The sequence below is a fragment of the Solanum dulcamara genome, chromosome 7 (assembly GCF_947179165.1).
Source record: "Solanum dulcamara chromosome 7, daSolDulc1.2, whole genome shotgun sequence".
Classification (NCBI taxonomy): Eukaryota; Viridiplantae; Streptophyta; class Magnoliopsida; order Solanales; family Solanaceae; genus Solanum; species Solanum dulcamara.
The window spans coordinates 1,279,153-1,301,309 of NC_077243.1; the positions used below are offsets into that span (position 1 = coordinate 1,279,153).

General features: G+C 29.2%; 2 protein-coding genes across 2 annotated transcripts; both read left to right on the top strand.

Annotated features, from left to right (window-relative positions):
- Positions 1 to 11,628: 11,628 nt before the first annotated feature.
- On the top strand, positions 11,629 to 14,556 carry LOC129896949 (IQ domain-containing protein IQM4-like). Its single transcript, XM_055972950.1, has 8 exons — positions 11,629 to 11,666; positions 11,769 to 11,883; positions 12,206 to 12,271; positions 12,604 to 12,692; positions 12,950 to 13,037; positions 13,295 to 13,525; positions 14,260 to 14,361; positions 14,479 to 14,556. Exons 1-8 carry the CDS (start codon positions 11,629 to 11,631, stop codon positions 14,554 to 14,556), a joined length of 807 nt encoding a protein of 268 aa, XP_055828925.1.
- Positions 14,557 to 16,924: 2,368 nt separating this feature from the next.
- On the top strand, positions 16,925 to 20,105 carry LOC129895306 (protein IQ-DOMAIN 8-like). Its single transcript, XM_055971004.1, has 5 exons — positions 16,925 to 17,231; positions 17,320 to 17,574; positions 18,557 to 18,778; positions 18,984 to 19,091; positions 19,189 to 20,105. The coding sequence occupies exons 1-5, from the start codon at positions 17,166 to 17,168 to the stop codon at positions 19,825 to 19,827; spliced, it is 1,290 nt and encodes a 429-aa protein (XP_055826979.1). The 5' UTR covers positions 16,925 to 17,165; the 3' UTR covers positions 19,828 to 20,105.
- The last annotated feature ends 2,052 nt before the right edge of the window (positions 20,106 to 22,157 follow it).

Consider the following 22,157-nt stretch of genomic DNA (forward strand, 5'->3'; position numbering starts at 1 on the left):
TTCGTTCTGAATATCGGGTGAGAAATTCAAAAAAATAATTCAATATTTTTTAAAAAACTTCAAAAATAATTAAATATAAAATTTGAACTGATAAATTTGTCAACAAATGTTACATATTCTATATCTAATGAGATCTCGGATTTGTTTGGTATAGGATTTCTAAGTCACATTTTCGTACTTTTCGTTTTAATAGTTACACTCTTTTATATTCGAATTCTATACACCATTTGAACCAAGTTACATTGTCCTCTATATCATTGTTCTTTGTAGTATTATTCGGTTATCACAAGTTTTTTGTTTCATAAAATTCCAACTCAAGATTATTTTTTATATTTCATTGTTCTTTGTAGTATTATTCTGTTATCAAATTCATGCTTTAACTTGACACAATGAAGAAGACTCTGGAATGTTGATTAATTTGTCAAAGAGTACGTCGGCCAAGTGCTTCAAAACGTGAGCACTTATTTTATATTCTTTTTTTCCATCTATTTTCTTATGATAAAGTCCCAGGAAAGATGTGTGTGTTTGTGTAATTTTCTCCATGTAACTTCTTTAATTTGAATTTTTATAGTTTTTTATTATTAAAGTTTGTATTTTCGTTTAGATGCAAATTAGTTATTGCAACTTCGTGTGTAATAATAATAACTACTAACCAAGATTCAATAATACTATTGTCCATATAAATTCATAACTTTTAATTTCATGAAACCCCTACTCAAGGTTATCGTTTTTATTTCATATTTGAAGTCGTGTTTTCCTTGTATTATTATGGTAGTAAAGCATTACTCAATAAAAAAGACTCTTTGATGTTGATTAATTAGTCAAAGGAAAGGTTGACAAGAACTCAAAAATTGTGTATTGATTCATTGTTATTATTTTTCCATCTATTTTCTTATGATTGAGATCTTTATGAAGGTATGTGTATATTGTGTTCTTTCAATGTAATTTCTAAAGTTTGGAAGGTATGTGTAGTTTGTTTGTACCTTCGTTAGACAGAAATTAATTATTGTAGTGTCAATAATATGCTAATTACTATCAAGGTTCAAACACTACTATTGATAGATTAAAAAAATGAATATATATTTAAATATTGAAATACGACCTTTTTATGATAGTTTTTGCAGTTTCGAAGAACCATTTATGTTTTATTTAAACATTTTTTTTAAAAAAAAAAAATAGTAAAAAAAATAATATTAATAGGTATATATTGCACATTGATTTTTTATTTTTTTTTCATTTATTTTCTTATGATTAAGATTCTACGGAAGATGCATTTTTCTTACTATCAGAAAATACTGATAAGTAGAATAGAGCAAGAAAAAGAGAAAAAGAAGAAAAAAATAATTAATAAAATATAAAACAAAAACGAAAATAAAGGATAGAGACAAAATTAAAAATATGAATATTTATTTAGATAATAATAAAAAAATAAGAGATGAAACAACAAAAATGAGTGGATAGAATCGAAATCTTTCTTTGGCTTAGAATTCTATTTACCTTTTTTTTTACTATAATTATATTTTGTTTTTATTATTATTATTATTATTATTATTATTATTATTATTTGAAAAAATGTGTTAATTACTATCCTGCATTCATTTATATTCTTTATTGTAAAATCTTAAATGTCTTAAAATGTACTATTTTACTTATTCCTATTTTTTGGTAAAATTTAAAAGATTAAATATTTATTATTTTGACCTTTCATTTCCTCCGTGAAGAATAAAAATATCTTAAAATAATTGATAGTTATGATGTTATGTAGGTATTCATATTGTAGTCCTACAAATAAAGACATTGTAAGACTGTGTAGAAATGATTATATTAGACTTATTATATTTTTGGTACGTACTTCTTATATTCATTTTTTAGTTTGACTTGAATAATAAAATAAAGGTTATTGAATAGTGATCGGCTTGTGGGAATGAATGTAGACAAGAGTTTGAAAATTTGTGCCTTAATTTCATATTTTCTTCTTCTATTTTTTAATGATTAAGATCATAAGAATGATGTTGCTTAATTAATTAATTTATTTATTGTATGTTCTCTCCATAATTTTCTTTGTTTTATATTTTATATATATATATTTTTTATTATCATAAGTTTATAATTTTTTGGGGTCCAAAATAACAACTTATGGGAATATATATATATATATATATATGCGCACATATTATAAATATCTCTTCTATCTATATTATATTTTAATAAAATTATTGACATCTTATAATCTTTTTTAATCGCGCGAATAAGTTCACTAGTGATCAATTAAAAAAAGAGAATGAAGATTAATATTATATATAGTAGAGGTTAAGAAGATAGAATCTTATTCCAACTCAAATTTTATTTAAATTTGAATTTAAATATCATATCATTTATTAAAAAAGATCTTTTTTATTTTTATTTTTTTAATAATAAAGATTTTTTTATTACTCTTCCTTATCCTTGATTTTTAAAATAGAATATATATTTTTTCTTATAAACTATAGGTTTGGGTTGAGAAAAATATTTGAAAACCAATGAAACATTTTTTTTCCTACATTTTTTTCTCTTTTGATCATTTATCTTCTTTTTTTGTTTATTATTTTTCCCAAAAAATAAATAACATTAATTAAAAAGTTGAGTACACGTAAGCAACCTAAATTCAAAATCATGATTTTGAAGATAAAATTATTATTAGTGAAAAAATCTACTACTACTATTATTTATTAATATTATTATAATAATTATTATTATTGTGTTGTTCTTGTTGTTTTTATAATAATAATAATAATAATAATAATAATAATATTTTATTTAATTGGAGTTCATTTAGATAAATTTATGAAATAATTGGAGTTCATTTAGAACTCTACAGCTGTAGATTTTAGTTTTAATTAAGATAATGAAAAAAAAAATTCTACCTAAAAGCCTAGTATTTTCAAATTTAAGTAATTTAGACTTTTCAATTCAAAATTTCTATTACAATATTTTTGTCCTAAAAATTGCCACTTAGCTTTCTATAGCTTGCTAATTGGCTTAACCACGTGCAAACTACTCTCTTTTATATATATATATATATAGGCACCACTCTAACTCTCCGATGGGAGAACCATTCTAATAGCCCAACAACAATAATCACAATGTGCACACAAGCCTAAAGATGCGAAAGCAGGTTTTAAATCAAAGATAAGTGTTGAGTTCCCATAAACTCAGAAACCTCAAATGTGCGAAATTAAACACCTCTAAGAACTGAAGGTCATCGTACCAAAATTCTAAAACTAACAAGTCTAGAATAGGAGTACAACTCCAAATAGAAACCAATAATAAATAGAAACATTGTCTGAACACCTAAGTCCTAAAAAGGAAAAGGACTAGAACAACGATAGAGTCCACAGTAGCCTGAAGTAACAGCTCACCCTTGAACTCGAAAACACGATCACTCCTCTAGATGAAGTCTCTTCGCAACCAGCTAAATATGTCCTGTACTCAATAAAAGGCAGAGCAAAAGTAGTATCAGTACCCAAAAACAATGGTGTATTGGAGGGATCACGCGGTTAGCTAGTAAACAGATCATAGACAAGTAAATTCCACACAATAGGCATATACATATACAGAATAAGTTAACAACATCTCAACATCACAATTCAAAGTCTTCCGCATACTATAATTTCACACAAGGGTCCTCTCAAGGGACCTACAACAATCAATTTTGTGCCGGAACGTGACACCCGATCCCAAAATATCACAATCACAAGAACATTTAATGTTTACAATATTTATACCACCAAGAACAGATTCGTCACAATAACATGCCAGCAAATGATCACCTCATACATAATCTAGCATGTTTCCCTATTCATATACACACATGCATATCATGAAGCAATTTAACAAGTATATGAAACACATAGGGAAACTAGACCATTACCTGCCTCAAATTCAAGCTTTCACAACCTTACAATGCAAGAGTCTTCCCTTTCCAGGTTCGTTCTTCTCGTTCTTGGTCTAGAAAATATTAAATACACATCAAGGATCAATACAATGGCCTAACTATCAAGAAATATAACACAATTTCACTCCCTAGGCCAAACCCATGATCCTAACCTTACCCTAGGGCTATTTTCCATCATAGATTTTCAGTTCAAACCCTCCCCCAATGATTATCACCCATACTTCTAGTTTCTAAGAATCAAAGTATGAATCTAGGGAGTAAAAACCTTACCTTAAGCGTGGAAATCAGTGGAAAGTCAATGAAAACCACCCTAGGTTGCCTCTTGGGGTTTTAGAAACTGATTGTTGTAGAAAAGACCGTTTCTCGTCTTTTTCACGATTTAAGTCGCGACTGTCCGGCTCTAGCGGAAAAGATCCCGCTCTGACGGGATATGCCCTTCACACCAACTTCGATTCTGGAGGTTTTACTCGCCCGAATGCGATTTTGCGAAACCGTAAATACTCCGTACCATCTTGGCTATCAGCCTGTCCAATTAAATTATAAATTTGACCCCATTGGCCTATCCCTAACGACGGGAACAAATCGTTACAGATAGATAGATGATTATTTGATGATCTTTTTCTCACGTTTTATTTTTCTGATTTTATCATTTTCCTTTTTGTTTTCTTTATAAAATTATTTATGCTTATCGATGGCATCTAACTATTCTTTTATAACAATTTCAGCCTATACACAAATGCTAACTAACAATATTTCATGTTTATCACTTTAGCAAAATTATAAAAAAAAACAAAGAGGAAACTAAAACCATAGATTTAATATCTTTCAACCACCCATCATGGATAATATTAAAAAACTTAATTTACAATAAAAAGAAAAAGAAAAAACCATTCAAATTTTGCTTAAAAGATTTTTATGTCAAATAACATTCAATGTACCTTGTGTACTTTTTTCTTGCTTCTAACATAATGTTTTGATTTTGATCTTATATAATTGTTATAATTGTTTTTCAGGTTACTACAATAATACAAATAACATTAGATATTAAGAAGCATGTAATTTTATGACATTATAAGATTGATCCCTTGATTGATGTTTCTTACTTTGATATTATAATAAGATTAAATGTAAAATAATTAAAGAGCAAATTAATTATATATCGATAACTATGATAATTTATTGTATCAATAACTCACAATTTGAACATCATATATCTTTTCAATAGAAAAAATAAAAATACAGAACCTCGAAAGGACAACGAAATCAAGCAATTGTATGCAGTATTTCTTGTGGTATGCATAGTGATATTGAGCCCGTTTGGATGCGCGACCAACTTAAAGCCCCTTTTTAGCTTTTGGACGTGTTTGCCTAATGCTAACTTTAAGCCATAAAGTTCTTAAAGTCAGTCAAAAATGAAAAGTTAGGATTCCTAACTTTTTTTTTCTAGTGCTTAAAGTCATTTTCTTTGACCATGGAAATTACTTTTATATCCCTTATATTTTAACTAAATTTCCAAACTACCCTTTTTATTCTTTTAACCCTAAAATTCACATCATTTTCCTCATTTAAGCACTTTTCTCCAAACACTCAACTGCTTATTTATAAAAATAATTTGGAAAAATTACTTAATTGAGTGCTTTTTAAAAATTAATTACTGATTTTAACGATATTTTTTATTTATTACAATTTATAGCAATACATAGCAATATTATGATAAATCTACACTTGTATTAAAAGTGAATTATGCATACAATATAAATATATTATAAGTGTTTTAAAATATATATTATGTTTGTGTAGTAAGAAACTGACATAATGTATTATAAGTCTATTAAAGTATGTGATAAATGTATTATCCATCTATAAAACTTGTATTGTATATGTTTTATAAATAGTTCTCTGCAATATGTATTAAAACTGTATTATAAATGTATTATAAGTATTGAGTGAAAAAAAAATTATTGCTATAAATGGTAAATATTTTCTTAATATTATATATTTAGGTAAGTTTCCCAAATAACTTTCAGCACTTCATACATAAAAGTTACTTTTTTAAGTCTATCCAAACGGGCTCATTATTAGTTACTTTTTTGTTCTGTTCTCCCTTCTCCATACAAATAGGTAAACTTTTCTTTGTTTGATTAACTGCTACACAAGGATTAACACTTATCTTAATGCTTTAGGCTGAATTTAATTTTGAAATGCTTCATTAGAAATCAGAGAAGCACTATTGAATTGACAGTAAAATCAATATTTGAGAGATTGTGGAAAAGAATGAAAAATACTGTATGGCTGCAAACATGGGTGGAAGTTTTAATACTTTTGAGTTGAAAGATTTTTCTTTTTAAAGTTTATTGACAGTTTTTAAAAATAAAATAAAAAAATTACAGTTTTTTTTTTGCGATTTTTAATTTTAAAAATTTATTTATATGATAATTAATTTTTTTAAAAAAAATAGGCCAACGTGGGACAAATTCGATTTTTGTTTTATTGTGAAGTTTCAGTTTTTTAAAAAATATGGTGGCTTTATAATATAATATAATATAAAAGTTTATTATTATTATTACTAGTATTATCGCATTTGTTTTGCTATGAATAAGGAGGGGTTGAGGAAAGATAGTTAAATATTAAAATATTATGGTAACTTTCCACAAAAAATGGAGCACACACTTGATATTAAAAAATGAGTTTTAAATAGAGATTTACAGTAACATCACCCTATTTTATAGAACTGTTTTAACATTATATTTTATTTAATTGTTGGAATTACTTTAAAATTATTTTAAAAATTAAATAGCAATTTATTATTTAAACCTATTATATGTAATTAATTTTAATTATTCAAAAATCTGCTTTTTTGTGATGGCAGGTGTTTTCACCTCTTCTATTATATATAGATATATAGTAAGTCGTTTCCAATATGGAATGGGTGTACTATTTCGCAACGGACTATCCGTAGAGAAATCCGTTGTTGACTCTTAACATCAATTTTTAGTCCCACAATTTGTGACCATTTTTTTTAATGCATAGCTAATTCGTCGCAATTTTTATTATGATTGTTTTTTTGAGTTAATTTCATGATATTTATTGTGAATTTATTAGTAGTTTTCTTGACAGATGTTTTAAAAAAAATGCAAATTCAGATAGATGCACGATATTGGGATGGTGTCAACCTAAATCGTTATCATGATGTGTGGTGAAACAGTGAAAGTTTATAACCATTTTCCTACTAGTATGTATTATATACAATAGAACAACAAAACATATTAAAATTAGCTACGAATTTTTTCACTAATTCATTGCTAAATTGCTCGTAGATAATAATTTTTTTGAAAATTCATTGCTGATATAGAATTTGTTCGTCTCCAATTCCCGCTTTTTTAGATGCTACAACCAAAAAAAATTGGTGATATAATCTTTGTCAGTCTTAAATTCGAATAAAAACAATTGCTATAATTTACCAATTAACATAAAACTAACTAATTCATTATGACTATTAAGATGTAGTCTCTAGATCTGAACACTAAATGATTAAGACTGTTTGTTTTCAATATTTAAATGTGCATATGAGCCATCGAGTTTGATGATCAAAATATCTCAATAAAATTAGTTGCATAAAACCAAATTGTAATCTAAGATATTTGTTAGAAAATACATATAAATTTCAGTTAAAGTAACTGAATTTCAATAATCTGTGTGTGAAATTCAGTCATATAAAATTCCACACAATAATTTGAAAATTGGTAAACTTACAATGTTTTTACACACTATAAGCACGACTTAAATTATGATACTGAAACAAAATATTTGTATGGCTTGTCCCTCGGTGTGGTCAGCACTCCATACTATCGGAACGCTTACACTTGTTCACTAATTATTTACTTCGGTTGTTCACTTCCAACCACCAAGCCTGCAAAAAGTTGTTTCTATATACACACAAAGATTAAATGTTCAAAAAATAATCTGTTGTTCTTATTATCATCTCCTTAGCACACAACTTTTATAGTGTTATGCTCATCTATTCCCAAGCGATGTATTATTTGTTTATCCTCACTAGACTAGAATACATGCATGATTGCTACAACTTTAAGCATAATTAATAAATTAAATATATGCTATGATTTCTTTTCTTCCTATGTTTCCTTTCGTAATTGAAACGGATGATACCTTTATTCATATCAACATGCCTTTAACTTCTCAACGCGTCCAACTTAATAAGCCTCGATACCACAAAATAGATGATTTTGAAAAAAGAAAATTGGAAGTGAGTATGCTCCTAGCTAGTTATGTTGTTTGATCGATATTGGTGTGAAATTAACGCCAGAAAAATATTTATCGATATTAGTGATGGCAAAGAGAGCTCATATTTTAATAACCCTCTCAATTCGCCCGATTAGATACCTAGAGAAAATTGTTAAAACATAAACACGACACGTGGAAAAAAGTAACATTATATTCTTAAGTAAAATCATTTTTTGTTTTGGCGCTGCTAACTTTTTTTTAGAGGAACTCATTTAATGGATTAGCAAGCAAATATAGCAAAAATTCCATTGGGATATGACTTAGTAGACTAAATAAAGGCACCAAGAATGGAAGGAAATGTGGTGAAGATGTTTTCAACCAAAACATATTTGGCTTTTAATGGCTGCTTCGTCATTCTTCCTCTTCATCATTTTTCTTCGTCTTCTCCTTTTTTTCTTTCTTAAATTTTACGTACCAAAAATGTGAATCGTTTTGAGCTAATTATATATTAAAATATTCGAAAATATCGAGAAGATTTCATATCTAAATTTTGGGACCATTTAGAGGTGATTTTAATTTGATCAAGATTGAATCGTCATTGTATACTTCATGTATGTTTATGTTATATTTCAGATTTTTGAGTGTATCATAATGTATAGTCAGTATATAGTTCATGTATAAAGAGTCTATATTATATAATCAGTGTACACTTTCTACGAATTTTAGCAAGATATATTGTATAGTTGGTGTATATTTCTTATGATTTTTGACTATTTTATTATGTAAATGAAACATGACTATATTTTTTATAAACTAATTACTTTATTGTATATATTTGAAATTAGCTTTAAAAATCTACCAAGTAAAATCATGCATGATCACCGGAAAAAATAAATCATGCATGATCAACATTATATATAATTGATGACATTTTTTTTTATATTTAATTATTTTAAAGTATATACTTGAACTTGTTAAAATAACGAATATTAGGAACTCTTTCTTTCTGTGTATTTTTATTTCCAGAATAACAAATACGGAGAATATAGTTTAATGGTAGATTTTTCTTTCATGATTTTTATTACAATCTGACTATAACTTTCGAGCATTGTAACTCAAGCTTGATTACAAAGTTGTTGCTTTCCAGGTTAGGTTGTTTGACGACTACGTCAGAGACGGGCTAATAAGATATATTATTATTATTATTATTATTATTAATAATAATAATAATAATAATAATAATAATAATAATAATTACTTCATAGTTTAAATTTTTCATCCATTATTTTAATTACATTTATCAAGCAATTTAGCATCAAGAACTCACTATTTGATCATTATAATCTGTCTGTTTTTGAACCACTTAAACAAATTCAATTGTTATTCTAAATTACATATTTAGGAATAAACAAGAACAATTAAATGGTCTTAGGGGTACAATAATGAGCAATTTTCGCATATAATCATTCAAAAATATCTTAATTATGCTCCATAGCTATAATTTAGGTAATTACATTTTGTAATTATAGCTATAGCAACATTTGTATAAGTAGCGCAACATTTGTATAATTCGCTATACAATTCACAGTTTTTGTATAGCACTCGTATAATTCGCTATACAATTCGCAATTTTTGAATAGCGTTTGTATATTTCGCTATATAATTCGTGCACAACGTTTGTATAATTCGCTATACAATTCACAGTTTTTGTATACAATTCACGCACAATGTTTGTATAATCGCGCACATCGTTTGTATAATCGCACACAATATTTGTATAATCGTGCGAAATATACAAAACTCAAACTGTAATTATAGCTAGATGTTAGTGGCGAGTCATAATTAATTTAATCTATAACTATGTTAACTAATTAACTAGTATATATTTGACTATTCGCGTAATTTTTCCTACAATAATTAGTTTCTTATATAGGATATTCGACATAGTAATGAACATTTGAGCTAATACGTAAATAAATAGGGCTAAATATAGGATATAATTTTTTTGAACTTTTACATATCCGAAGTCCCAAATCTATATTAAAAAAAGTTGAATTTCGATTTGTTGGAAGAAAACAAATGGTAAAAGTCAAGTTGAGAAAAGTTAAGAGTCAATAAACTAGCATTTCACGATAATTCTCATTTATATATTTCCTTATTACATTTCTTCCTCTATCGTTCTTTGATTTGGTCCTCGTGAACACTATTAAAAATTTCTGTTTTCCCACTGTATTTCTCACCGAAAATTGTACAGTGATTATTCTCATATTTATTTTGATTGAATTGGCTAAAAAAAAATAGTAATGTTTCATATGGAAAAATTAAAAAGTTTCTCACTATCTTAATAGAATTTATTTTTCACCATGCATTTTTCTAAAGAGTCAATTCGGTAGAAAATGAATGGAAAATCTTCTATAACACAAATTTTTTACTAATTTACGATGAAAAAAACCTTTATTTCTAGTAATGAAAAAATTGCGAGATAATAAACCTTTCACAACATACAAAGGCGCACTAGAGAAGTACGTTTGTGTTGAAATAAAAACAATAAGGTGTATGCAGAAGTTAATAATTGCAATACTTGAATAAACATAAATCAAACAACAAATTAAAATAAATTTTATGTATGGTTGATCAAAATGTTTAGAAAATATTTTTTTTTAGGATAACAAGTTTCTTAAAATGAGAAAAATGACTTTTCGTAATGAAATAGGAAAAACAAGTTGTATAAGTGATATTCCACATTTATTGTTTCCTCCCCAACAACCTAATCCCCCGCCCCCACCCCTTGATCATCCCACCCCCACCATCCCCACCACCCTTGAACCCCACTCCCACTCCCAATCTCATCCCGTCTCTATAGTATTTTGCTAGATGACATATAAATACTTTTGGAATCACATTTTCTTGCTTAGTTACCAAACACCAGAAAATAAATTAAAAAATCCATTTTTTTAAGAGTTTTTTTTTCTAGAAAATCATTTTCCATGGAAAATATTTTCCCCCATGCCAAAAAGCACATAATCTTTAATAAGGGATTTTAGTTGCCAAAAAGAAAGAAAAAAAAATGCAGAAAAGATACTAGAGCAAATCTCTACCCCTTCCTATACGAAATGAGGAAAAAAGGAAGTTTCAAGATGGGAAAAAAAAAGGTCAAAATATTATTCAAAGGTTACGTAGAATTAATAAACTTGAATTCATAACTTTTAATTCATTTAAACTATCAACCAGTCTCTCTATCTCTAGCTCTTTCATTCTCCCACTAGTTTATATAATCGACTTCAACTAATTTCGAAATGTTATACGTTTTTATTTTATAAATTTGTTTGTCGAGTACTTACGAACGAACAACTTATTAAGAGTTCCTATTAAGAATATTGAAGTGAAGAGAAAGGAATATCGAAGCAAATCAGAAATCAACTTCATCAACTACATTAATCACGCAATCTCTAATGACAGATTCTACAAATATCCTTGAAGAAGTACTCTTGTTAGTTTCTAATTATTCTATGTCATTTTTGTTTTCTGTATAAATTTTATCAAAATAATTTGAATTTTTTTTTCATTATAATTATAATCATAATTTACACAGATGGAAGGCACTAGATTTTGCAACTCTTAGACAAAGTTCTGTTTCTTTCTTCGACGTTGGAAAGACAGAGACACCAGTTTCGCGCTGGGCACGAGCTCAGACTAGGGCTTCAAAGGTACTATATAACAGTCGTGCTCTATAATAACATTTAAGTATTAGATCAACTTTTTATTAGAATCATTTTTTCATATTTATTATTATAGAGTGAATTGAGGATATTATTCCACATATTATACAACTAAAAGAAGATGTCAAATGAATGGATCAACCAATATCTGAATAGACTAGCCCACTGATCGATCAATGTTTGTTTGAGTCAAATAAACAAATCAGTCAGTTGGGCTAAATATATATAATGAGTCATAACACAATTTGTCCAACTCGTGAAAATCATTTACTTATTTATATGTTTGTTCTTTTATAATTTGTTGGTGTAGGTTGGAAAGGGCTTGTCAAAGAATGAGAAAGCTCAAATACTAGCTGAAAAGATCTGGTTAGAAGCTGTAAGTGAAATATGTTCTCTTATAAAGCACCAAATTAATTTAGTGATAGCATTTGTGACGAACTTCATATTTAATTCGTCGCGATTAATTTTCAAAGTTTCTAAACTTTTAAACAATTTCGCAACGGACTATCCGAAGGGAAATTCGTTGTTGACTCTTAACATCAATTTTTAGTGCCACAATTTGTGACCATCCTTTTTTTTTAATGCATAGATAATTCGTTCCAATCTTTATTATGATTGTTTTTCTGAGTTAATTACTTAATTTAACGATATTTATTGCGAATTTATTAATAGTTTTCTTGACAGATTTTTTTTTAAATGCAAATTCAGATAGATCCACTACATCGGTATGGTATCAGCCTAAATCGTTACCATGATGTGTGGTGCAACAGTGAAAGTTCACAACCATTTTTCTACTGGTATGTATTATATACAATATAACTAAAAATAATAATTAAATTAGCTATGAACTTTGTCGTTAATTCGTTGCTAAGTTGCTCGTAGCTAATAATTTCTCTGAAAAAACGTTGCTAATATAGAATTTGTTCGTCTTTAATTCCTGCTTTTTTAGTTGCTACAACCAAAAAAAATTGGTGATATTTTTGCAAGCTCAATTATATTATAGTTACTAGCTAGATACTTTTTATTTATTTGTACACTATATATAAAATTACAGGCTAGATATCGGTGATGGAAAAGAAGTTATTGTCGAGAAATGTTCAAGGAGTGATCTACAATCCCAATGTATCAAGTATCTTGGACCAGTAAGCATTTTATTGCCAATTTTAGTCTGATTAGTAAATATAAGGATGTAATCATCAGTATAGTTTATATTTTGCGACTAATTCGACAATCAAACCCGTCTGACGACGTCGTTTGCCCAAATATTTTGTTATTATTATAAAGAACATATATAACATAACATGAAAAGAAAATCGACTTGATGGTTATATATAGTGAAATATTATTATAGAGGATGACACCGTGTATTTACTATGGAGTTATACTGTAATTTATGCAGAAAGAGAGGGAAGCATATGAAGTAATTGTTAAGAATGGAAAGCTTATTTACAAGAAAAGTGGTGTTTGTGTGGAAACAGTTGAGGGTACTAAATGGATATTTGTGCTCAGTACCTCAAGGACCTTATATGTTGGACAGAAGCAGACACACCATTTTCACCACTCCAGTTTTGTAGCTGGTGGTGCTTCTCTTTCATCTGGAAGATTGGTCGTTTCTAACGGGGATCTCGAGGTACTTTATGAGTTCTGAATTTTAGAATTATCACTTCAACTGTTAATAATTGAGTTCTAAATTTAAATATTTATACATATTTCATGAATTTCTTAACACAAATATACATTGTTGGAGCAAAGGCATATTCAGGCGTCTAGATCCACCCTGATCGATGTCATTGTGTACTTATTGTCTATTATACCCACCGTCCAACACATCCCACCCCGACACCCTCAAACCATCCTCTATTCCACCACCACCCCGTCCACGTCCTAATATTTATCTGGATTCATAAAAATGACTTGCATATGCCCCTATTATTACAAAAATGGTTCACATATATCTTTGTTATCTAACAGAAGTGATAAAAGTTATTTAAAAATATTTTATGATTTTTTATTTTTTCAAAAAGCCAAAAAATACGTGTGACAAAGATCAAATATACGCCTACATGAATATTTTTTAAGGAAAAAAAATAAAAATTGATTTTTTTTTAATTCCATTAGAGGAAAAGGATATATGTGAGTCATTTGTATAACAATAGGATATATATGAGTCACTTTCATAATGAGGGGTATATCAACTTTAAATAACAAAGTTGAAGGGTATATCAGACTCTTTAAATACTTTTGAGATAGTATTTTTTATTTACTTACTAATCTTCATAAAAAAAAAAAATAAGAACACTTATTTCTTGTTTAATATTTTCGGTGAAAAAGTTTTTTCTTCCCTCATGTAATTAATTTTGACAGGCAATATGGGCATACAGTGGTCATTATAGACCAACAGAAGAGCATTTGGAGGAGATAATAAGCTTTCTTCAGGACCACCAAGTTGACCTCACGAATGTTAAGGTCAATACATTTATTAATCGATGCTATTTTAAATTAATTGATTTGCTAAATATGGATTAATTAAGGTGATGGATTAATTTAACTAACTGTAATTTTCTTTTTTTGTTCTTAATCCAGAAATACTCAATAGATGATGACGTAGTACCCGACAAGTCAAAAATATCAAATGAATCAAAAGGTGATGGCACCAAATAAAATCGAAAATTTCAATTGTGGAAGTTCACTAATGTTTCTGATTCAAATAAAAAAGTAGTTGCAAAAAGAGAAAATTCGAATTAATTATTTTTCTTGAGCCGTACAAAGAGAAAACTTCCTGTATTGTTTTGTGCAAGCACCTTCGTGTAAACAAAATATAGGAAAATTATGATATAAGGGTTCTTTATCGCCACCATCTACTTCAGATATACGACCATGTAATTCAATATCTTCAATTTTTTTTCAAGTGAGAAATATATTTCATTTCGAACCTAGTTACTTGTTTTCTTAACGAAACATGTTTTGGTATCAAATTTATGCTTATCTGGATATGTCCTGTAATTTAATTTGGATTCAAAATTCAAATTCAAATAAAGTTTACTTCAATCATTATTGGGTTACATGAATAATTCAAATTCAAATGAATTTATTTGAGATCTTAAAATTTTGAAATTCTCTAATAAATGTCACCAGGAAGAAGATCAGATATAAAGAGGTAGGAGAAAACGATTTGAGAAAAAGTTAAAAATAAAAATAAAAATTGGCCATTGGACAATTTTTTTAAATGTAAAATAACTAATAAAATAGTAAATATAAAGGGGCACACACTGATTTTCTTTCATTATTTTGTACTCTTAATAACGAGGCATAAATAACCGATGGAGAGGTGAAAATTAAGGCATACACATAGTGTAATGGTAAATTTGCCCAACTTTGATATAATTTGGGCTAAATGCTATTAAAAATAAAAACGCATAAAATGTATTTGCTAGTTCATAAGGGAAGTTTCGGGCCACTTTAATAATGATAGAGAAAAACTCAAAACTATCTTTTTAACGGATGATTAAATTTTGTATATAATTAGTGAACAAGTGTAAGCATTGATCAGTATGGAGTGCTGACCACACCGAGGGACAGGACATACAAATACTCGATTTTGGTATCATAATTTACGCCATGTTATAAGTGTGTAAAAAATTGTAAGTTTACCAATTTCCAAATTATTGTGTCTGAAATTTCATATGGCTGAATTTTACACACTGATGATTGAAATTCAGTTAGTTTATAAGAAATTATATGTAACTTCTAACAAATATCTGAAATTAGAGTCCATAATTATATCGAAATAGATAGACGCCCATAAAAAATACAAATTAAATAACAATATCCAAATAAGATATTTGTGAAATTTCTACAATAGAAATATGAAAGTAGTTTAGGGTCATTTGTACTTTTATCCTTATTTTGTGTTGATCTTTAAGTTTTGCTCCTTATTACAACTTTTTTCATGAAACATAAATTTATATTTTTACATCATTAATTTTAATAAATGTCCTGCATGGCGTTTGACCTTAAAGATCTTTATGTCCCGCCAGACATAAGCCAATTTCTAAAAAACAAACAATAAAGACTTAACACATTTGAAGAGTGCAGTATTGTACTCTTACTATAAAATGTTGGGTAAATTACGCGGATAAACAAACATATATTAGTCAATTAGCTAACATAGCTATAGTTTGAATTAATTATGGCTCGCGGCAAACATCTAGCTGTAATTACAGTTTGAGTTTTGTATAATTCGCGCGATTATACAGTTGAGTTTTGTATAATTTGCGCGATTTATACAAACGTTATGTGCGAATCAAATTGTATAACGAATTATATAAATGTATACAAATGCTGCGTGAATTATACAAACGTTGTTATAACTATAGCTACGAATTGTAATTAGCAAACTATAGCTTTGAAGTATAATTAAGATATTTTTGAGTGACTATATACAAAAATTCCCCTAAAATATTTTTATATTATTTAAATTTCGTATCTAGTCAAATTACATATCAACTCGGGACAAAGGAAGTACTCCCTCCATTTCATATTAAGTAAATTTTTGAGGGATTTTTCATTGTTCAAAATAATTAAATTGTTTAAAGTTCAAGATAGATGTTTAAAACTTTTTTCATATTTCTTTTTATTTATTGAAGTTTTATATTTTCTAAAAGATAAATTACACTATTTATAATGAAATTATATTATTTTTTTAATATACGATATATTATCTCACAAACTCACTTAATATGAAATGGACAAAGTAGTAGTTTTAGGGAATCAGGAGCACGAAGCCCACGACTTCGTGAGGCCGGGGACTTGCTTGAATTATTAATTGTACTTTTACACACAAATTTATTTAAACTTTATTAAAAGCATGTTTTAACTGTCTTATTTTCCGGAAAATCCTTTCACTTTCTCACTAATATTTTGTCGTGTGTCAGTTCAAACTAAGGTCGGAAATTAAAAAAAAAAAAAGTCATCTCAAACGACGTCGTTCCTCTTTCCACAAACTATCCGTTACAGCTTTTCCTTTTTTCGCATCATTTTCGAATTTCAAAATTCAAAACCCAAGAAACTCCTACGTGTAGTAATTAAAGCTCCTCAATCCTTTCGAATTCTCAAATCCCAACTTTTATCTCTAAGTTTTCAGACAGTGTTTTCTGAAATTGTCCTATTTACTCATCTGTCTGTTCTGTTTTTCCTCACAACAAAAACCATTTATCAAGCTGCAGAAACTGTACCAAGTTCATATTTTTTTTTTCAAGAAACAAGAATTCATGGGTGGTTCTGGGAAGTGGATTAAATCTTTAATCGGTCTGAAAAAGAATCAATCAAACGATTATGTAAGTTGAATTGGCTAATACTTGCTCTGTTTCTGTTTTGTTTTTTGTTGTTGTTAATTTGAATTGTTTTATTTGGGGGTTTTTGTAGGAGAAGGGTAGTGGAAAGAATAAAAAATGGAAGCTTTGGAGGAGTGCATCGGGTGGAATTGCTATGGCAATGTCGAAAGGTGTAAAAGGGGGTGGGAATTCGGGAGATTCGGATGGATCTGAATCTTCATCTCTCTCCGACAGTGCTTTGGCTGTTGCTATGGCTACTGTGATCAGAGCTCCACACAAGAATTTTGTGGTTGTGAAACAAGAATGGGCTGCTATTCGAATTCAGGCTGCGTTTCGAGGTTTTCTGGTAATTCCAAGTTTTCATCTTTTCTCAATAATGATGTTTATATAGTTTCTGTTGTGGAAATCAATCAAGATTCTGTAGAGATCTATGTTGGAAGAAATTTGAATGACTTGGGACCCAAAGGTGTTAACTTTTTTTTTTCTTCTGAAAAGTGTTATGTTTGTTATACTTGAGTTTAGCTTAACGAGCACATGATGTTAGATAGGAAGGTATGGAGATCACAAATTAGGCTAGAAGGTTAGTAGGTAGTTGATCTTGTTTTGCTTTTAAACGGAATTAGGCTTGGTGGTAGTCTAGAGCACTGTATCTGTTGTAGCATAAGCCTATTCACGTAGTTTCTTACTATTGATATCTACTAGCGTCTTTTGTCCATTGTGTTTCTGTTATCGCATTAATTTATTGTTGTTACTGTTTAGTTTCTGGATGATCTGTACTACTTTACTTATTAGTTTCCATGTTTCCTTAACTGGTGATTTTTCTTTTAATAACTACTTGAAGCCTCTCTACCTCCATGAGGTAAGGGTAAGCTCTGAGCACACTGTACTCTCCAGACCCCACTCGTAGGATTTCATTGGATATGTTGTTGTTTTTGTTGCTTTGTTTGTTATAATTAGATGTGAACATGAAAGAAATTGAATTACTTGCATTTGGAGAAAAATTGCTGAAAATTGAATCAGGAAAAATTGCAGTTCAAGAGGAACAGATCTAGATGAGTGTACAAGTGGATGTTGAGTGACAAAACTAGACATATAATACATTACAAACTTAAATCCGTTTGTTATTCTTTCTCTTGTCTAAGATGAGCTTAAATGGAGCGACAATATTAGTGTTGACTCGGGATTGAGGCATAGTTGTTGTATGGTATTCTAGCTCCTATATGTAGAGATGTTGCCATGTTATGTCCTTAAAATATTTTTGCTCCCACTTGATCTTTTGCTAATGATTTATATAGCTAATGATAATTTTTTGTTGAAATGATCAAAAGGCAAGGCGTGCGTTAAGGGCACTGAAAGCAGTGGTTAGGCTACAAGCTATATTTCGTGGGCGACAGGTGAGAATGCAAGCTGCTGTAACCCTCAAGTGTATGCAGGCTCTTCACAAGGTGCAGGCTCGAGTTAGAGCCCGATGCAATGAAACATCCGTTGATGGAGATGCTACAAAAAGGTCTCTTGTTGATAGCCAAGCTGATCCAATTAAGCAAGCTGAGGTATGTAGTTTCTCTATAACAATATCGTTTGTCCTGATACGTACTATTTAGCTGCTATAGCGAAATGCTATTATAGAGAATATATTCATTGTTTCCACCAAAAGCATGGCTGTTATAGTGATATGTTATCACAAAGGATGACTATTATCAAGAAGTCTGACTATAGTATTGTTGCTTCAAACTATCTAACTTTTCGCTTTCTCAGGGTGGATGGTGTGATAGCCCTGGCACAGTGGATGAAGTGAGGTGTAAGTTGAAAATGAGACAAGTAGGAGCAATCAAGAGGGAGAGGGCCATTGCATATGCCCAACAGGTATTATATTTAATTCTAAAAACATGTAATATGACATAAAATTTCTCTATAGATGTAACTAACTGGCCTGAATAAAATTTCAACTGATCTATTTCAGAAACTGAGAACAATCCCCAGCCCGAATTCAAGAACAAGGAAAGTTGAAACCCCGAATAAGATTAATGCTAATGGGGATTCAATTTGGTTAGAACGTTGGATGGCGAATAAGCCTTGGGAAAACAGACTGGTGGAAGATTTCCACACTGATGCATCAGGGATGACCCCGAATTCCAGGAAGCATGAAGATTATGATACTGGATCTTTCACTGAGCATAGTTCGGTGAACATTAGACGGAATAACATGTCTACCAGGATATCAACAAGAGGACCAACAAGTTGTCAAATTGTTAATTCATCTTCTGAGCCTTATGCTGATTATTATCCGTATGATGATAGTATGACTTCTCATTCTTCCATGTCAACTTCTGAAACTCTTGGATCGAATCAGACTCCTCCAGAAGAGGGACATAGCAAGAAACCGAACTACATGAATCTCACGAAGTCTATTAAGGCAAAGGTTAAGCAGAGGAATTCAAATTACTTGTCTCACAGTATGCAGAGGAATTCAACTGATAGCTTACAAGTCCATAGGAAGTCAAGTCCACTTTCAAGGGCGATAGCAAGGAGAAGTGCTGATCGTGATCTTTATTCAGTTGATCTGTGTAAGGATCTCTACCCTCCCTCAAATGCATTCTGATCATCCATCTAAACTGGAAGACGAAGGCGATCAGTGTTATAAAAGGGAGTGTTAGTGAATTTTCTTTGTCCATTTAGCTCAACAACTTGTTGTCTTGACAGTAAAAATGAGTTTCTTTTGTTTACAGAAGTTTAGACTTAACCAATACATAATGCATTAGATGATTTCCTCCAGAAAGTTGATTTACGATTTGACTATTTGAGAAATCAACCCCTCATTTACTTGAGTTTTCTGTATCATATTGTGTGCTATTTGTTGATTGCTTTATGAGATTCTGTTTGTTTCGGACAACTTATTCGTTGCCTTTACATATTGGATGGATAATGTTTGCCTGTTTATATTCTTGAATTAGATCATCCTGGGAGTTGTTAGAAATGTAATGTCTCCAGTATATCAATCAGATACATGACAATTTTTAAAGAAATGTATGAAGGTCTTGAACTACACTTATATTCCGTGTTAAAAGTTCATATTCTCTCTAATTCAATTGGTAAACAACAAGACTTAGAACTTGAATATCACTAGAGATAACACACTCCCCCGTCTCAATTTATATTATATTATTTCCTTTTAGTATCCGTTCGAAATAAAAATGACACATATCTATATTTAAAAAATTTAACTCAACACTTTCTGTCTTACCCTTGACGAGAAGTTTTTATAGTCGCACAAATATTTATGACATGTATAAGGTCATGGATCTAAAGGCTGATCCAAAATTTGAAGTTTCTGTATTCTAGCTAGTTGCTTTGAGTAAAAACGTACCCCCACCGGGTGTCACACTATGATTAAGCTATTAATGTTATTGTATACTCATACACATGACATGCATCTATTGATTTGATGTAAACAATCAGTGTGGGTAAGTTTACTACTGTTTCGTGTTATATTGAATCCTAGATTAATAATTTTTATATATTAAATGATAATTTCTTTAAGACAATCAAAAAGTTTGATTCAAAGTTATTGAGTTCTGTTGATCCGCTTCTAAAGTTTCTAAAGATTTTTACCCATTACATAAATATTATGACATATTTAAGATTATGAATTTCAATCCGTTCTTTCATGAAATATACGTCGATTCAAACTATGTCAAATAAATTGAAATGGAGGGTATATTTCATTCTGCTAGTCATGAATCGCAACTATGAGGTACAAAATATGGAAGTGAATGAAAAATTACTGCAGCCCATATTTTGAGGTTGCTTAAAGATTGGATCACATGCATGCATTAATTTGGACCATGAAGAAAGAAATGATGACATGTTATGTAATGTAATAAGGGAATTTCTAATAAGAAAAGAAATGATAATGAAGTTTTCAAACTTCTTCCCATCTTTCCGCTTAAAATAGACTACTCATAAAGAATGATATATTGTTGGTGAGTTCCATCTCAAGAAGGACATTTGAGCAGTTTAGTAAAAAAATCTTTAATTCGTTATAATTACTTTTGAGGAAAAAAAGAAGTTTGGCTTTATACGTACTAAGATCAGAAGGGGAGCTATGACGTAACTCGTATAATTATTGTTACGTGTTCAGGAGGTAATGAGTTTGAGTTGTAATACAATTGCGTGTTAGTAAACACTTGTAATCTTGCCGTTCTCCGAATCCTGCACATAGCGAGAGCTCAGTGCATCAAATTGCTTTTTACTATATACTAAGATTTTGACGACTGATTTCAAACAGTGGAAATAATTTTTTGCAAAACTACAGGGATAAAGTTGTGTCTAGTAAATGCTTGTGGTATGACCGTTTTTCGAATTCTACACATAGATGAAGCTTAATGTACTGAACATGAAATTTAAGTTATGCATGCGAAGATTTGGAACTTGTTATTTCTGTTATAAGATTCCTCTTGGGGGTGGAAATAATTGATAGTAAGAGCCAAAGTAGTACTACTTGCTCGAGTTTGGAATTTAACTCTTAAGGACTATTTAGACATGATTTTAAATCATGATTTATAATCGTGATAATTTGAAATTGAAATTTTGTTTGAAAATATATTTTAAATTTTTTAAGTTATATTTTCTCTAAAAATGTGTATATTAAAATGCTACTATTTGATTTAATTAAAGATGTACATAAATTTTATTTCTATTTGGGGAAATAGAGAAATTGGATAGGATAGACTCTTAGCTCAAGATAAGGATAAACACAACATTTATGAAAACATAAATAGTAACACTAGGATAGTAAGAAAACCCAAGCATAAGAGGTAACAAGTAGCAATAGAAAATTAATTATAATGAGAAATATAGAAATAATAATAATAATAATAATAATAATAATAATTACAACAACAACAACAACAACAACCCAGTGAAATCCCA

Bases quoted from the DNA above. Each gene is read 5' to 3' on its own strand.
- LOC129896949 (XM_055972950.1), top strand. From the start codon at position 11,629: ATGACAGATTCTACAAATATCCTTGAAGAAGTACTCTT. The intron at 12,272-12,603 runs GTAAGTGAAATA...ATGCAAATTCAG, and splicing joins AAAAGATCTGGTTAGAAGCT to ATAGATCCACTACATCGGTA. The intron at 13,526-14,259 runs GTACTTTATGAG...TAATTTTGACAG, and splicing joins TTTCTAACGGGGATCTCGAG to GCAATATGGGCATACAGTGG.
- LOC129895306 (XM_055971004.1), top strand. From the start codon at position 17,166: ATGGGTGGTTCTGGGAAGTGGATTAAATCTTTAATCGGTCTGAAAAAG. The intron at 18,779-18,983 runs GTATGTAGTTTC...TCGCTTTCTCAG, and splicing joins ATCCAATTAAGCAAGCTGAG to GGTGGATGGTGTGATAGCCC. The intron at 19,092-19,188 runs GTATTATATTTA...GATCTATTTCAG, and splicing joins CCATTGCATATGCCCAACAG to AAACTGAGAACAATCCCCAG.